We start from the raw sequence: 18,643 nt of genomic DNA on the forward strand, positions 1-18,643 counted from the left end.
AGTCAGTCAGTCAGTCTATATGTCTGTGATCTGTAGTATCCATCTGAGCATCATGGTGTTGTAACTGTAGTAGCCGTATTATTGTACTGAGTGGCAATCGATAGTGTATTCTGTCCACTGGTAGAGTAGCATGCTGGACTATCTATCGTTTCACTCACTCACTAGAGTGTGGAGCCTCTGTGTCTGAAGGCTGCTCACTCTATCATTAGGCACTCCAGGCAGCAGATAACTCATCCTTAAGTGAAAACATCCATGGGTGTGAACAGCTATAGTGTAACCCACAGGCAGAGGGAGGCAGAGCGGGGAACTGTGTGCATGAGTGTCTGTTCAATCGTTAATTCTATGTGCAGACAACTTGGGGCACACTGATGCTGTGATACTACCCTGTTTTCCTGGGTGAGGATACAGTGAATTCAGATTCTTGTAAATCAACTCTGTATGGAGGAGTTAGAATTTCGTAACATACAGGTGTTCAGATATTGTTTCAAGTTTTATTAGTCATATGTGCGGCATACACATGGTATACATCGTCCAATGAAATGCTTAGCTGCAGGTTTATTCTCATCAATGCAACAACAATAAGAAATAATACAAGATAAGAATACAAACAAAGTAAATGGCTTAGTAGAATATATATATATATATCACACAATACTGTTCAAAAGTATGGGGTCACTTAGAAATGTCCTTGTTTTCAAGACAGTTGAAAAGAATTGTCCAATAAAATAACATCAAATTGACCCAATTTCTTTATTTCACATTTATTTAACCAGGTAGGAAAGTTGAGAACAAGTTCTCATTTACAATTGTGACCTGGCCAAGTTAAAGCAAAGTAGTTCGACACATACAACAACACAGAGTTACACATGGAGTAAAACAAACATACAGTCAATAATACAGTAGAACATAAGTCTATATACAATGTGAGCAAATGAGGTGAGATAAGGGAGGTAAAGGCAAAAAAAGGCCATGGTGGCGAAGTAAATACAATATAGCAAGTAAAACACTGGAATGGTAGGTTTGCAGTGGAAGAATGTGCAAATACAGTGATACAGAAATACAGTGTAGACATTTTATTTTTATTAGCCAGTCTGAGATATGGCTTTTTCTTTGCAACTCTGCCTAGAAGGCCAGCATCCCGGAGTCGCCTGTTCACTGTTGACATTGAGACTTGTGAACCCACAAATGCTGATGCTCCAGATACTCAACTAGTAAAAAGAAGGCCTGTTTTATTTCTTCTTTAATCAGGACAACAATTTTCAGCTCTGCTGACATATTTGCAAAAGGGTTTTCAAATGATCAATTAGCCTTTTAAAATGATAAACTTGGATTAGATAACACATCGTGTTATTGGATCACAGGAGTGATTAATAATGTCTACACTGTATTTCTGATCAATTTGATGTTATTTTAATGGACAATTTTTTGTGCTTTTCTTTAAAAAACATGGACATTTCAAAATGACCCCAAACTTTTGAACGGGAGTGTATATATTTGCATAGGTATAATACAGGAATTCACAATTTATAGTCTAATATTTACATGTGTTTTGGGGAAGGGTGATTGGGGTGAAATGTTTTAAATTGTGCAGTATTTAGCTATCATTATAAGAGTCTGGTAGCAGCAGTTGTGATGTGTGGGAGGGAACCAATCCGGCCTGTCTGGTTTAATATAGGCAGGGTGACAACAGCTGACAGGGGAGGCAGGGAAAGAGAGGTGGCCATGTTTACTGTCGCCATGGGAGCCATGAATGAGCAGACAAAGGGCATAGTGTGTGAGACTGACAGCAGAAAGGTTTCACAAACAAAGACACACACACACACACACACACACACACACACACACACACACACACACACACACACACACACACACACACACACACACACACACACACACACACACACACACACACACACACACACACACACACACACACACACACACACACACACACACACACACACACACACACACGCACACACACACACACACACACAAGCAAAATACAGCACCTCACAGTCTAGACCAAAACAAAAGTCCAGCATTGAGATCTACTTCAAAGCTTTCAGACAGATCTCTATTGGTAGTATGACAACAGCAAGGTCTTTGATACAAATGGAGGATATGTTACTTCCCCATCTTTCCCATTCTATAATTCACAGCATAGAATGGAGGGATTTCAAATTGTTGTGTTGATAGCCTTGTTTATGATTCTAAAATATAGAATATCCATGTTAACTGAGGTGTACAGTAAGTGACTTGAGTTACTTATACATCTAACAGAAACTCACTCTGATGACGGCAGTCGTTTTTCTGTACCACCTCAAGTGGAAAATAACTGATAAAAGTGACTTCTGCCAGAAATTGTCTGTGTCCTGGGGTAGGCAAAAGGTTTTGTCAAACAAACAACTGTTTGAGTTGATGTTTTTATATTGTTTTATAGTTAGGGTTAGGGTTTGGGTTAGGGTTTCATAGTTAACCGATTCCACAGGCTTTATGGACAGTGTTTGTATCCTTGAAGTTAGAGAGGCAGACAGGTGGCCAGAAGGTTACCAGAGAAAAGAAAGAGGGAGATGAACTGGCAACCGGAAGGTGTGTGTTCGTGTTGTGTGAGCAGAGCTGAAGGCAAATGATCTGCCTCATCAGAGCTGGATTAATAAAGATACTATTTATTTATCATGCTGATCTAATGTTGGATTTGTGTTTCCACAGGAGTCCCTGGGCAGCCAGCAGTGTAGTCACATCAGCCATGTTGTGATGTTGCCTGTCCATTCTGACCAATTACAGGCTTTCATTAAAACAGCGCCAGGCAGTCGGCACGACCACATCCATAACACCAAACCCCGTCTGATAAAATGGAACAACACCCACGCTGTTCCACCCACACTCAGGGCACACACCGGCCACAAAGGACTGAAATTCAATTCATGAATTTATTCCTTAACTGAAGTCATCATTACAGGCGAAAACACATTCTTCAGAAGACAAAGAGTCTCTGCCTACTATCATAGGTTACACACAGCGGTGAGACCACCTCTCATTTTAATTTAGTCAGTCACTAAGGTTGTTTCTACACAGAAAGGTTTACATAGTCATGAATTGCACTACTAGCCTTCAGTTAGCTGAGGGAGAGGTTCACACGCACGCACGCACGCACGCACGCACGCACGCACGCACGCACGCACGCACGCACGCACGCACGCACGCACACACACACACACACACACACACACACACACACACACACACACACACACACACACACACACACACACACACACACACACACACACACACACACACACACACACAATGTGATGCGAGGGAACCATTTGTCTCTCAGTCTCCTTCAAAAGCATTCAACACACAACCCTAAGGTACATGATGACAGGTACCTGATTAAGGGCACAGATGACAGCTGTTCTGTCCCTCATTTTGGAAGCCTGCAATTTGGGCAGCAAGCGTGGCAATAGGCCTAGCTGATAATTGAGTTACGGCTGTCAATTAAAATAATCTAAAATATGTGTGAAGATAATGTCATCAGTAGTAAATGTACAGTTAATCCCTGTCATTTGGTTACAGACATTTCTGTTAATTCATGTATTAATTAAATTAATTTACCAATCTCATTCTCAGAGTGGAAATGTTGTTTGCAGAGTTCACAACCTGCTACACTTGTGAGAAACAAGATTTGGTTTATTTCAAAACCATCTTTTACGAGATTTGTCAATTTTTTTATTGTCTTTTGTTTGGAGTGCTCCATGTGAGCAATGACCATGTGTCTGTTTTCTCTTTCCTAATAATGTTGGGGAGCAACAATCTCCCCTCGATAAGCACCAATCCTCCATGTGAAAAAGCAATGGAAGTTCTAGGTCTACTGCTTCATTGGCCTAAAGGCTATGCGCTCCTTTTTTTAGCCGTCAATGGATGACGGTGAATCAATCTGCCCATATGGCAGAGACTGGTGATCTCGCAATTGTTGACTTTTAACTTTGATTTTTGTCATTTTAATTCAGATTTTTACAATTAACCACGTGACAATGATTTTGAGAAACAAAAACTTTATTATTTTAATGAAACTGTTAATGCACATATGAAAATCAGAACTGGCATACAGAATGGTAGAAATGGTAGGATAAATTGCTTCCCCAAGCTTCCCCAAACTTGAAACTATGAAGTCTTTATAAAAGAATTGCCTCCACATTTGCGGGGTCCGATTTTAACTTGCTTCAAAAGCTACTTTGAGGCGAGGTAAGACATGCCTTGTGAAGAAACATTTTATGTAGGTGCTTTTCTGTTAACCAATTCGACTTGGTTCATGCAAGTGATTGATTGATCTTTCCTGGGAGGAATCTTCACTATCAGTATAAGCAATGTGGCAGTATGTCCAGAACATTGCTTTGAGAACTGAAAGGGCTCTCTCAGTTTCAAGGTATCAGCTTGGAGAGAAGAAGCCTTGTTAGGTATTGGTCGGTCACATGCATGAAGCAAACACTAATAATGAATAATGAATAATGTAAATCATGTAAATATAACTTGTCTGTGTAAGAGAAATAACGGGACTGCCCCGGCAGAGCCTCCAACCGACGTGTACTATGGTTCATTAAGTTTGTTGGAACCTCTCCAGCGTGCTGATAATATTGAATGATTAATTTAATGATTAATTTAATATTGACATATGTGATCATTTCCATGACAGCCTTATAATATGAAATAAAACATTCAGATTTCAAACAATTAAGTATGATTTCAAAATGCATATTGCCTCTAGCTCACATTGTAAAGTGGTGGGTGATGCGGTGATATCCTGGTGCCTACACTTGAATGGTGAATGGGAGGTGTGCTTCAATGACTAGTTGAGAAATAAAAATAGTTCTTTTTAATCGTGCACCAAAACTGTTAACACGTGATTGCATTTAGAATAGTTGTGCAATGAATGGGCTTATAGAAGCACAGGAGCTGCAGGAGAAATCTGTGCGCTTGTGATAGTTGTGTTGGAGAAAAAACATACATGATGACTAATGAAAATACACACAGGCCAATTTCATTCCACTAAATTATGCAAATTACTTATAGACTGATAAGCATAACGGTCAAATGTATTTACATCAACTGGTATTCAATGAATAAAAAGCATTATTGTTTTTACAGGTCATTTTGGCAGGCAATAGTTTTATTTATCAACCTTTGTATTTTTATTGGCCAAAAGCCGGCTATTGACATCTAACGGAAACCCTGGTGTGTGTATGTGTGTGCCAGAGATTGAATGTGTAGTGGGTGTTGATATTGACAGTAAATGTGTCTTTAAACTGTGGCAGAAGACAACTAAATCCTATTCTTGAAAAGAGGGCAAAGAAAAGAGTAGGGGTAATATTGCCTAATAGGTAGGCAATTCCATTCGCAACAAAATTGCACAATGTCAGAACTAATTCCATGTAACATACAGCAGGTCTGTGCAAATTTATTGTTAGCACATCCTACTATGTCTCCGCCAAAGGATGAGTCACTAGCAGTGCTAATGTTCATGGGCTGGCCCTGCCCTTCCACTGGAACCTGGGCGTGGACCGGGCACATTACTAAATGAAGCAGTGGCAGAAAAGTCATTTCAATCTTGGCCTGGACTACAATGATACACTGGTCTTAATAACAGAATGGCTAGGCCTACACACCTACTGTATGGCCAGCATCATGTGTGTGTGTGTGGCATCTGAATGGTTAATCCTGGACAGGCAAAAGGCTTGATGATGACTTGAGACATGCTAACGGGCTCACTATACCTTCTTCCATTGAACCCGGTATGACTGGTATGTGGACCCTCTCTTTAAAAGCCACCATCACCCTATTATTCTGGCGGCCTTCTCAGCTCACCCTCTCCATTCAACAATGATCAATAGCTATCCATTCCATTCGCTATTATTACAATATGATTGCAGTTAGCAGGTTTTTTGAGTCACTTCCAGTCATCACACACTTTCCTTGTGACACAGTACCTTGGTACTCACACTCATCTATTGTTCTACTTCCATAGCGCCCTGCACACCACCCACTCTCTCTCTCCATCTCACAATGGTCATATTTTCTTTGCCGTATTCATACCTCTTTCCTGCTTGGATCGAAGGTTAAAGGTCCCAAAGAGGATTCAATTCCACACTGAAAGCTGTGCTTTCCTGTGACAACTCATCTAATAACCCTGAAAGGCTTTCACGGCACACTTTTACCATTTCAACCCATTGGAACTTAATGAGAAGCAAGCCTGAAGTTAAAGCATTAGAGGGTTGAAAGAGTGACACTACCGCTCAAGTTAACTATCAGATCGGGAGAAAGGAGTGAAACTGACAAATCACCACCAGGGAAAGTGTTAGTGTTTTAAGACAAATGTCTAGTAAAGGACATGACATGAAGCTCTTATCTCACCTGGCAGGCGTTGTAGAGGAGCTGGTGCTCAAACTTCTTGATGCCCAGGATGGACTGGAACATCTCGTAGAGCTGGTCCTTACTGAGGATGAGCTCTGAGGCTGCGCTGGCAGTCATCCGCTGCTGGTGCTTCCTGGGGTCCTCCTCTCCACGGTAGATGGTGTCAAACTTGGCCATCCAGGAGCTGAGCACCGTCTCTTTACTCAGACCGTCGATCTCGGGCAGGCTGCGGACACGCTTCTCAATGTGCTTCTTGAAGACCTCCCGCGAGTCACTGGCCGAGCAGCCTCCACTCTGGACCATCCGGCACACACGGTCACTTTTCAAAAATATCTGTTGTCACGGTCGAGAGCAGAAGGAGGGCGTTAAAGCATGTGGATTAAACATTACAGGCCAGGATGAACATACAGGAGGACGAGCATACAGCGTGGTTGAGAGGTTAGGATAAATTCAATTTTTACTCAATTCCTGAATTGGAAATGATCCATTATTTTCTATGAGACGTTCTCCCATGCAGCTGTGTACAGTAGCCCTGGTAGCAGGCTGACACGTGCTTCTGGAGGGACATGAAATGAAAACGCAGCTGCAAAAGAGGGTTTCTGAAGTACTGCTTCTCTCTTTGAGGCTTTGCTGCAGCTCGGTCTTTGGGTCTTTATGACAAAGGTGCAGAGGGAAATAAATTATTGTAGTTTCAATTCAATCTGACATTGTTGCGCTTCTCTGTTTAATTCCATCTGCACATATTTTTTTTTCACAATCCCCACAAAGCAATTTTCCATGCCAAGGGTTGTGGGTTAGAGAAAGAGAGAGAGAGAAGGACCCAAATGGCTGCCTGACTCAGATGTCGGCCCTCTCACTACCGTGCAACCTCCTTACGGCTCACAGTGACAGACTCTCTGTTCCCAATCAGTGCCTAACGCAGGGTGAAGACAGAAGGCCACAGCTCTGAGCCTGGATGGACACACAGATACACAGACATTTATCACTCTGCCTGTAGCCAACTTTGGACACTTGACTTGTTCTGCAACAGCAGCAGTGCTCTTAGTGGGCCAAAAAGAAGGGAACATTGCACAAATGGGAGTGTTAAATATAGAAACTGCTGGTATAGAAAATAGAATTGAAATGCTGTCTACACATTGTCACTTTCACGTACAGTAGCATTACCCTGAGTTCTGCCAACAAAGAGCACCCCAGGTGTCTCTCCTCCAGTCTCCAGAGCAGGTGGGGATGTGGGGAGTGTGTAAGAATCCAGAACTCAGACAGTAATACCATTATGCTTTAATTACATTGGAAAACTGGCAGAGTGAAGGTGGACTGATTGGATGGGATGGATAGTCAGACTCAAAGCTAAGGGCACAAGATGTCCATAAATTCAGGTTAGCACCTCACATAGCTGCTGTCTGGACTGAATATTTCAGAGGCCTATTTTGGGAAGTCCAATTCATTTGAATCTGTCAGATGCAGGATGAGAACATTAATAAGACTGCCTGAAGGAAGCAGCCTGTCTGTAAGTTCCACATCATTTACCAGAACCAAAGTGAGTCATCTCCTCAAATATCCAGACGGACTGGTCCGTCCGCTGAGGACCATTTAAAACAGCAGGATAAACAACACAGAATACAAATCAAAATAAAAGACAACATACACTTAAACATACTTCCATACAGACCTAAAATGAAACAAAAACACACAGAGTTGGGCCTCACGTCATAGTAGCTTTGGACTGCATTGATAAAGGCCTCGTCTGCCACTATCTGGGTGTCACCACTTAGGAAGGCCTGGAAACGCTCCTTCACTGTCTGTAGCTGCTGCTTACTGATCTGAGAGAGGAGACAGACAGACAGACAGGAGAAAGTCAATATAGAGAAACACAACAGAGTGATAGGAATCATCCTAACATCAAGTTCTCATATTATATTACTTTACTTCATACAATTCTATTGTCACAGTCCCCTTATAAAATAAACAACTTTATATAAATGTTGAATATAAATGTACTTCTAAGTGTCTCTCTTCCCTTACACAACGTCATCTTCAAAATTCAAAAGGCACTGAGCTATCTTTGTTACAGGTGCATGGTAACAATTTAATAAGATGTTAAACAATTATAAACCCACACACACTGCTCTTGCTAGTATTATGAAGCTTTACGTATCGGCCTCAAGGCCTTCGTCAGAGCTTTTGTGAGTGTTTATAATTTGCATCCTTATGTAGACATATCTCCACCCACATCCGTCCAATGCATTAAATGGGGTTGCAGTCGAGGGAAAATAAGCAAGTGTTACTAAATATAACAAGGTGCATTTCATAAGTATTCAAATAAAGTGTGTACATAAAACGTATTAAACATGTCTGTAAAACCACAATCAGGACATTGACGTATCAAGTAAGCTTTCCTAAATCATTGGGTACAGTGCAAGAAAACTGTCATGTTTCAGTGCTAAACTGAAACATGAACTCTGGTTTAAACCAGAGTTAAACATCCTCAGCATACAAATCATTTAAATACCTTATGCAGCCCCTGTCCCAACACTCATATCTAAGTCCTCACATTACCAATGACATATTTCATGATTCGATATCAAGCCCTTTTTACCATACACATCTTTATTTGCATACTTCACCGAGCATTTAAGGTCAAAAGAATGGCCACCTTCGGTGAGGGCTGTAATTCACACCTAAGTTTTCAAAACTGGGGTCTCCCAGTCTCAGCTGACAATAACAACAGGGATGTTTTTTTGCATTAAAATTAATTAGTGGTGCAATCGCTGTAGGGCAAAAAGCCATTATCCCTGATAATGCTGCAAACAGATGCACAGTGTTACACTCGCCACACGGCAACAGGACTGATAGGCTATAAATAAATGATGGTGTAATAAAGATGCTCAACGATAGATAGGAAATTAGTTTGAGCTGATGTTGCCACAGTAATTCTGCACTGGGCACTTGTGTAAATGTATATTGACCTTCCCGAGCAAAATACACAGGCTGGTAGGAGCAGATAGACAAGAGAGCAGGTCTAACTGGGAGGATAGAGAAAGGCTGCATTTACACAGGCAGTCCTATTCTGATCTTTGCCCAATTATTGGCAAAAGAGCTGATCTGATTGATCAAAGTCCAATCAGTGGAAAAGACCAGAATTGGGCTGTCTGTATAAGTGATGTGACACAGACGAGATGACACGAGTCAGTATAGTCATAATGAAACTTTTATGCAGAGTGCAGACCAAGGTCCTATCTCTGATGTAGGCTAGTGACTATAACCCAATGGCGTCTGATAAATGGAAGCACATGTTTTACAATAACACACTGGTCCATCAAATCAGTAATTTATCAAAGTCTTTATCACACACTCACAATATGTTGAGGGGAGGGTAGCCAACCATTCTGCCATCATTTTGCCAAGGAACATGATACTGTTCTTAATTAAAAATGTATTATCAATGCTCCCTTCATGTGGTCTCTCTCCTTTGTCCTCTACACATTTTTTTCAGCTTTTGATATCTGAGAGAAGTGAAACACTAATGTCTAAAGACACGTCTACCAACCCACCCCTGGACCTCCTCCCCATTTGTCCCATCCCACCGCTGCCCCAAGTTACTGTTACTGTGGTCACCATGTCACAGACAACTCCACAAAGACCTGTAGTAATTACCCTGAATGGGGTCAAGGTTCAGAGTTCAACATGACCTTTTCATTACCAGCCTCTCTATCGAGGACTAAGCTGAAGCCCTGATATTATCAGTGGTCAGGGTAATGATTATAGCACAGATTATAGCTATGGAAGTGACATTTATCCTTATCAACCATCCAATATATAGAGAAACTCAACCATCATCAGCTGTGGATCTTCACCCTACCCAGCCCCATTCACCTCTCTGCCAAGTACTGATAAACAACCATGTTTGGGTGAGAGGGATGTCTCAGCAGATCAGCCGGGCCACAGGATTTTATGAAGACTGAACGCCAGCCAAACCTCTCACCCCCAGATGCCTACCACAATCAGACCCATGTGATTAATCAGCAGTGGAGCAGATGGAGTGGACATCGTGTCTGGGGTGAACTACAGTACCACAGACTCTCATAGATGTGACCTTCACAATACTTCAAGTCACCCATCCATCCTGGAACACTCTCTCTTCCTCTCACACTTCTAACTGCTTCATCCACTCTAGCTTTGCTGTCAGCACACCAAGGACAGCAGTTGGAGGTCAGCCTACCTTCTGGGAGGTCAGCCTACCTTCTGGGAGGCCAAGCATCTTTCTATTTATTTATTTAGCCAGGATAGTCCTCTGGGAATTCACTCTAAGAAGGACAGTACTGTATGGGAACTGTATATACAGACCATTATAGCGCCTAGTCTCACCCGGCCTTGGTACGAGTGAGTAAGTGAGATTTTTCTGAGAGTAGACAATGACATGGTATCTCTATATACTTGAACAGGGAGTGTCAGAATTGCCTATGTTCCAAATACACACAATTGCCACTGTTTTCCAGGGAGTCCTGGGTTCCAAAAAAAAGGCACAACTCTGTACACCAGACAGCAACGTTTACACACTGACAATACAATAAACATGTTCCACGTCTATACCCCAAAAAAGCACCGCCCCGCATGCCTATGTGTAAACATGGTGTGAGGCAGTAAATAATATGCCCACCAGTGATTTATTACTTCCACATTACAATGAAGGAAAAGGAAGAAACACACCCACAGAATGAACTTGACTGCTGTTAAGTGTAGAGTCTGTAGTCAAGCCACTTTTTTTGTAATTTAGCAGACGCTCTTATCCAGAGCAACTTACAGTAGTGAGTGCACACATTTTCAAAAATAAATTCTGTACCGGTCCTCGTGGGAATAGTCCAATACATTGACATGAATCAGGGGAAATCTGTACTGCCAGGGCTGGGGGTTGGGGTAGAGGGATAGGGTAGCTGGCGTGGGGAGGGGCAGATGTGCATGCGGCTTTAGGAAATGACGTGAGATAGTTGCCACAGTATGTTCAAACACACTTTAATAAATCTCTCTCCTCCACTCCCGACTCCAAATCCCACAGATTTGAGAGGACTGGATTTGGCAGAATCTGAGAGCAAGTATTTTCTCCATATGGCCTTCACCTATCTAGTGCTTTCAGATCTGGGTTTACTATGGGAATTGTCAGTGTATTTGGAACATAGGCAATTATGACACTCCCTGTTCAAGTGTATAGAGATACCATGTCATTGTCTACTATCAGAGAAATCGCACTTACTCACTCGTACCAAGGCCGGGTGAGACTAGACGCTATAATGGTCTGTGAATACAGTTTCCATACAGTACTGTCCTTTTCAGAATGAATTCCCACAGGACTCGTATGTGCCTAACGAAGCATTGAATTGTATTTGTTACATTAGAGTCCATCAAACATGGGCCTATATTTACTAAGCTCTTGCACCTGTGCCATGTTCACTAGCTCCCTTTTCTATTGCATCTTTATTACTTTGAGTCTGTCCTTAAATTAAATTAACTGCTATGTCTGTACAAGAAAAAGGCACATGTCTGCGTGTAATTATTTATAATATGTTTATTAAGATGGGCACTTTGACAATGTTAGAATTGATTGCTTTTTACATCCCAGATGCAAAATAAAATATAATGATAGAGATATTGTGGATAGAGTACGTACATAAATGTGTGTGTCTGTGTAATATGATATCCTCATCCTAAGACAGAGGCAGACCAGCCATGGCAGCACTCCAGACTACACACACCAACGCACGACTACAGTAATACCAGGGAATTACTAAGGAGAAGGTCGGTGTGCTGACTGGGGTTTGGCACACTGAGTCAGTAGTTACACTTTGCCTTTTCTGCCACCGTTTTAGTGATGGACAGACACAAAGCAAACAGGTACACTCCAAACATTGGAGGACCAGGAGGAGAACACTCCTTATTCCAATCACTTTGGTACAGCATCATGTTGCTATGACATTTTACTCTGTGTCCTTCCATTAGATTAACAGCAAAGTCATAATTCTAGAAATCTTTTACGTTAAAATATATATTTGTAAGTAATTTAGTCATGTTTTCCCAGCTCAAGCAGCTCAGACTGTGTTTCACTTACAGATAGACCCCAGTGGTTCAACAAGGTAACTTAGTCTCTATTCTACTCATTGACTCAAGTCCTCTCCTGTGTTTTACTGTGTCCACTCCACTTAATTCATAGCGCAGCACCGGCCCTAAGCCCCCAAGCTAGCAAACATCAGGCTGAGGGTTTATGTAATGCACCACTTTAATGGCATGAATCTAATCATCTCTGGCACAGGACGGAATATTCCCTCGAATGATTGTTTTACTGAGCCAGCTGGCCACAAACAATGCTGACTCCTGAAAAGGCATGCTCTTTACAGGGTCAAGGAGCAATACATTGTGTGTATAGTAGGAGACTGTGTTATGGATGTTCTGTACAAACATGAACTGTATGTTGCACATACTGTACTTCAATGCAGATTAAGTCATGCATTTTTTCAGTGTGCATGTTCACACACCACGTGTGTGTGTGTGTGTGTGTGTTTGTTTGTTTCATTCATTATGTTTGTGTTCGTGGTTTGTATGCCTGTGCCTGGCACGTGCCTTGTATCTCGTAAGTGAGTGAGAGCTCTGTGTGGGGGTGGAGACATCACAAAGATCGTTGGTCCTCCAGGAACCTGGACCTCCGCTGATATAGTTTTTCTCAATTGCTAAAACACAATTTCTGAAACCTTGCTCCATTTCCTGGAAACATTAAACACAAACACGTCATCTTCAAGCACTATTTACATAACCTCTGACTCCTCTTGCGAAATGAAACATTCGCCTCAAAACAATTTTTACCCGTGTTCAAAATCAAACACTGCTCTCAAATCATAAACAAAGTGATCAAAATGATATACACTCTCAAGCAGTCAGTTAACAATACACCGGAAAATAGAAAACACATTGTTCAAAACATACAATTCTCAGGGAGAAGTACATTTTTATCTAAAAAAATATTCATCTTTTTCCGTCATTGTCTTTTGATGAACGAAAACATTTTCTATCATAGTAGCTCAAAATTGATCAGAAATTACTACTCTGCTTTGCTCTTTGCAATTTTGTTTTTTGTTCTTCCTCCACCTTGTACCCCTATCAGTGTAGCCTAGTGGTTAGAGCGTTTTAACTAGTAACCAGAAGGTTGCGAGTTCAAACCCCCGAGCTGACAAGGTACAAATCTGTCGTTCTGCCCCTGAACAGGCAGTTAACCCACTGCTCCCAGGCTGTCATTGAAAATAAGTATGTGTTCTTAACTGACTTGCCTGGTTAAATAAAGGTACAATTAAAATGTAAAATGAAATCTCACAAACTTGTCCTTTGTCACTGTAATTCTTGTTCTTTCTTGATATGAACCTGCAACCAGTCAAAATCTATTGAGCAGTCAGTACTGTTACAGTTTTTCTCAATTGCTAAAACACTTAAACCCATTGGCTGAACAAAGTTCTCAGTTGCCTGGACTCATTTAGGTAATTATGCAGTCTGTTGTCAATACCTTAAACCATTTCACATGATGAAACACAATTTGCAGATCTCACTTAGACTTTTCAGCAAAACTCTAAAGACATTCTCATTCTCAAAACACATTCTGCACTCTAATGCACATGTCATCCATACTGGTAAACACAAGTGGCAACAATCAAATACAAATAGAGAACATATGTCATTGATTGAACACAACCACTCAAAATTGATTTATCCTGTTTCAAATGATGCAACACAATCAATATAAGCCAGTTCAGAGAGCAAACAGGTTGTTGAAGGTGGGAAGGAGAAAGTCTGAGAATGGATACTGTAGTACAGTGCATTATAGGCTGTATACTGTATAATGGATGAATTGTATGGAATTGTTAGTAGAACAGGTTTGTGAACTCCGCCCCAGGACCAGCTGGATGAGGGGACTCTTTTCTTTGCTCAGCTCTTGGCATTGCAGGGCTTGGTAATGATTTGAGAGGGGGTCACTGTATTTTAGATGTTTCCAAAACTTAATTGCTCTTTTTTTTAGTTTTTATTATTAGTGGATATTGGCCTAATTCTGCCCTGCATGCATTGTTTGTAGTTTTCCTCTGGACTTGTAGGAGAATCTTACAGAACTCTGCATGCAGGGTTTCAATTGGGTGTTTGTCCCATTTGATGAAATCTTGTTTTGCAAGTGGACCCCACACCTCGCTGCCATAAAGTGCAATTGGTTCAATGACATATTCAATTAGTTTTAGCCAAATTTTAATAGGTATTTCAATTTCAATTAGCTTTTTAATGGCGTAGAGTGCTTTAATGGTGTAGAGTGCTTTAATGGCGTAGAGTGCTTTCTCTCTCAGCTCATTCACTGCCTCATTAAGGTGCCTAGTTGAGCTTATTTTTAAACCTAAGTAATTGTAGTGTGTACAGCATTCTATATATTTTGTACCAATTGAGAACTTTGGTCTAATTCCCTGAGATCTGGATCTTCTCTGGAAAATCATTATTTGAGTCTTTTTAGGGTTTACTGCCAGGGCCCAGGTCTGGCAGTACTGCTCTAGCAGGTCCAGGCTCTGCTGTAGGCCATGTGCTGTGGGTGACAGCAAGCATAGGTCATCTGCGAAGAGTAGGCATTTAACTTCTGAATTGTGGAGACTAACACCAGGGGCTGAAGATTTTTCTAGAATAGTGGCCAATTCGTTAATGTGAATATTGTAAATCTCTCTCTCTCTCTCTCTCTCTCTCTCTCTCTCTCTCTCTCTCTCTCTCTCTCTCTCTCTCTCTCTCTCTCTCTCTCTCTCTCTCTCTCTCTCTCTCTCTCTCTCTCTCTCTCTCTCTCTCTCTCTCTCTCTCTCTCTCTCTCTCTCTCTCTCTCTCTCTCTCTCTCTCTCTCTCTCTCTCTCTCTCATTAGTGTAGAATAGTGGCCAATTCGTTAATGTGAATATTGTAAATCTCTCTCTGTCTCTCTCTCTCTCTCTCTCTCTCTCTCTCTCTCTCTCTCTCTCATTAGTGTTTTGGCAGTTGATGAGGTCTGAAATAGCTCTGGATTATTCACAAGGTGGACTGCCATCACAAGTCAAGGAATATATCTCCCTAATCACCATCACGTGAAAAGCAATCACCATTCAGCTTCCAAAGGGATTTCTTTAATGTGTGACTACTTAGCATATTGGTCAGGAAAACAGTCTCAGAGAAGAGAGATGGCACCAGAAGGAGGGCGGGCAATCTCTCTCCCCTTCCCTCCTCCTTCTATCTCTCTCCATCTCTCTCACAAACACGTCATAAGTTTTTTTTTTAAGATACCTTTGTCACAAATGTTTGTTTTTGACAAAGAAACTAAAAAGGAAAATACAGACCAACAAGCTACTGTACAAAATATGTGCAAGGGAGTATTCAACCACATCTCTGAAATAAAATGATTGCTGAAGAAAGAGTTTTGAATTGCAGATATTATAGGTTTGGAGCTAACATGCAAGTCCCTTGCCAGTGCCACTGTGGTCGGGCAATGCTTTCGGGCATTTCCATCTGAAAGGACCAATGGGCACCAACATGTGAAGTCTACAGAAGTATGTCAAATTGGGTTTCAAATGAAAGCTACGACTATATGTTTGAGAAATTAAGGCATTAGGAGTAAGCAAAGGCTTTGATTTTGGTCAAACAGATGGAAAAGGGGTCTTAGAAAACATCTACCAGAAAAAGTCTTAAAAAGGTATTAGAAATACATCAAAACACAATAATGTTGAAGTAAAGACCCCTGCCAACTAATATCAATACTTACATTTAGTCTGAGAAATGATTTGCCTTCTGTAAGTTTAAGAAACCTTTCCTTGTGCCTTGTAACTCCGTTACCAAAAACACAAATACATATCTTTCAGATATTTTATAATTTCTCTCCCTCGTGAGGGAGGATAATTAAAGTTCACAGATTTAACAAGTAAAGGTAGACCTACCAATTAGTTAATGTGTTTACTAATATGAAGATTGTCTATGAATGAATACGGGATTAAAACTCATAACTGTTACCAAATCGGTAACAGAATTACAGAAAAAGCTGTACCGGAATTATTGCAATTGAATTGGCTGCAATGGGAAATCATAGCAGTCACAAACCACAGTTGGGTCACCTGCTACTGTCCTCCCTTCCACTGGCATACTGTTATGTTCAGCTGATAACATTTTTTCTCTCATCTGGTGGTCAAAGCAAGAGTGTGAAAACAGTCTGGAAAACCTGTGTGTGTGTGTGTGTGTGTGTGTGTGTGTGTGTGTGTGTGTGTGTGTGTGTGTGTGTGTGTGTGTGTGTGTGTGTGTGTGTGTGTGTGTGTGTGTGTGTGTGTGTGTGTGTGTGTGTGTGTGTGTGTGTGTGTGTGTGTGTGTGTGTGTGTGTGTGTGTGTGTGTGTCATTCTCTCCTGCTCTCTCTTCCCCGGCTCTTACTGACACCTATCACTAAACCCCTTTCCATTTACTTTATTAACAAGCATCCTAACCCACTGAGCACCGACCGACATCGGACATTGAAAAGTAGCTGAATTTTGGTCAGTCTGCCCTGGCCAGACAAAATCTGAACCAATCATAGACATCTATGTTTCACAAGTTCGCAAAGCACAGTAGAGTTCAGTACAGTAGTGTACAGTCCAGTAACGAAAAGTTGAGTACAGTAAAGTAGAGTACTGTATTGTACTGTGTTGTACTGTCCAAACTTGTGAAAGATAGGCATCTACGATCGTTTCAGATTTGGTCTGGTTCGAACAAACCAAATGTGGATTTGGCGGAGCTCTTTAAAATAATAGCCAGTCTGTAGAATAATACCCAAATGTGCAAAAGATGGATATTGCATAGTTCTACCTTTGTGTACCTATTCAGGATACATCACCATGAAGTGAATGATATTCATATCCATAATGATGCATTTCTGTATAGTACAGATTAGGGACCCATGATGTAATTCTGTTACCATAACTCCGTTACCAGATGTAAATCCACTTCACCTACTGTAGTTCAATATTCAAAATATTTTTTTCCACCTCAAGATGCAATGTCATAGCTGACACTGTAGACATCGTTGAATCTTCATTTGGATCAGATACTGTACAGTTTTGGAAAAAGTGGTTGCATAAAAATTGAGGGAGATTTGACCATAATTATTTTACCAAACTTTGCATCTTACAGGAAATGTGTTTGTGAAACTTTGAAATCAATGGTTTTTGTTTGGCATATATTTTAAAGTGAAAAATCTGAGTCAATGGTGGAGGTGTTGCCATTCAGGTTATCAGTCAACCTATCAAGTAATTTACAAACAGCACAGGAATGAAATCATCCACATGCATTGATCACATCTTTCTTTACTAATGCTGCAGATATCTGCTCCAAAGAACTATCCAAATCCATCGGATGTCCACCATTAAAATGCACTGTGAGTGCATCTGCACTCACAGTGAGGTCGAAGACTTTTGGAGGATGGCCTGGTGTCAAGAAGGGCAGCAAAGAAGCCACTTCTCTCCAGGAAAAACATAAGGGACAGACTAATATTCTGCAAAAGGTACAGGGATTGGACTGCTGGGGACTGGGGTAAAGTCATTTTCTCTGATGAATCCCCTTTCCTATTGTTTGGGGCATCCGGAAAAAATATTTTCTGGAGAAGACAAGGTGAGCGCTACCATCTGTCCTGTGTCATGCCAACAGTAAAGCATCCTGAGACCATTCATGTGTGGGGTTTCTTCTTTCATAATTTTACCTAAGAACACAGCCATGAATAAAGAATGGTACCAACACATCCTCTGAGAGTAACTTCTCCCAACCATCCAGGAACAGTTTGGTGACGAACAATGCCTTTTCCAGCATGATGGAGCACCTTGCCATAAGGCAAAATTGATAACTAAGTGGATCGGGGAACAAAACATTGATAGACCTTAATCCCTTAATCCCATTGAGAACTTGTGGTCAATCATCAAGATGCGGGTGGACAAACAAAAACCCACAAATTCTGACAAACTCCAAGCATTGATTATGCAAGGATGGGCTGCCATCAGTCAGGATGTGGCTGAGAAGTTAATTGACAGCATACCAGGGCGGATTGCAGAGGTCTTGAAAAAGAAGGGTCAACACTGCAAATATTGACTTTTTGCATCAACTTCATATAATTGTCAATAAAAGCATTTGACACTTATGACATGCTTGTAATTATACTTCAGTATTCCATAGTAACATCTGACAAAAATATCTAA

The 18,643-nt window shown here is 41.1% G+C and overlaps 1 protein-coding gene across 6 annotated transcripts in view; it reads right to left on the bottom strand.

Moving 5' to 3' along the window:
- cadpsa (Ca2+-dependent activator protein for secretion a) overlaps nucleotides 1-18,643 on the bottom strand; it is a 150,755-nt gene that overhangs the window by 113,559 nt on the left and 18,553 nt on the right. For all 6 annotated transcript variants that reach the window (XM_046311415.1, XM_046311414.1, XM_046311413.1 and 3 more), the window contains exons 3-4: nucleotides 8,124-8,237; nucleotides 6,418-6,750 (exon numbers count right to left, since the gene is read on the bottom strand). In XM_046311415.1, the coding sequence (XP_046167371.1) occupies nucleotides 6,418-6,750; nucleotides 8,124-8,237 (447 nt within the window). The remainder of the gene's footprint in view (nucleotides 1-6,417; nucleotides 6,751-8,123; nucleotides 8,238-18,643) is intronic.

This window comes from Oncorhynchus gorbuscha, linkage group LG18, assembly GCF_021184085.1.
Source record: "Oncorhynchus gorbuscha isolate QuinsamMale2020 ecotype Even-year linkage group LG18, OgorEven_v1.0, whole genome shotgun sequence".
NCBI lineage: Eukaryota > Metazoa > Chordata > Actinopteri > Salmoniformes > Salmonidae > Oncorhynchus > Oncorhynchus gorbuscha.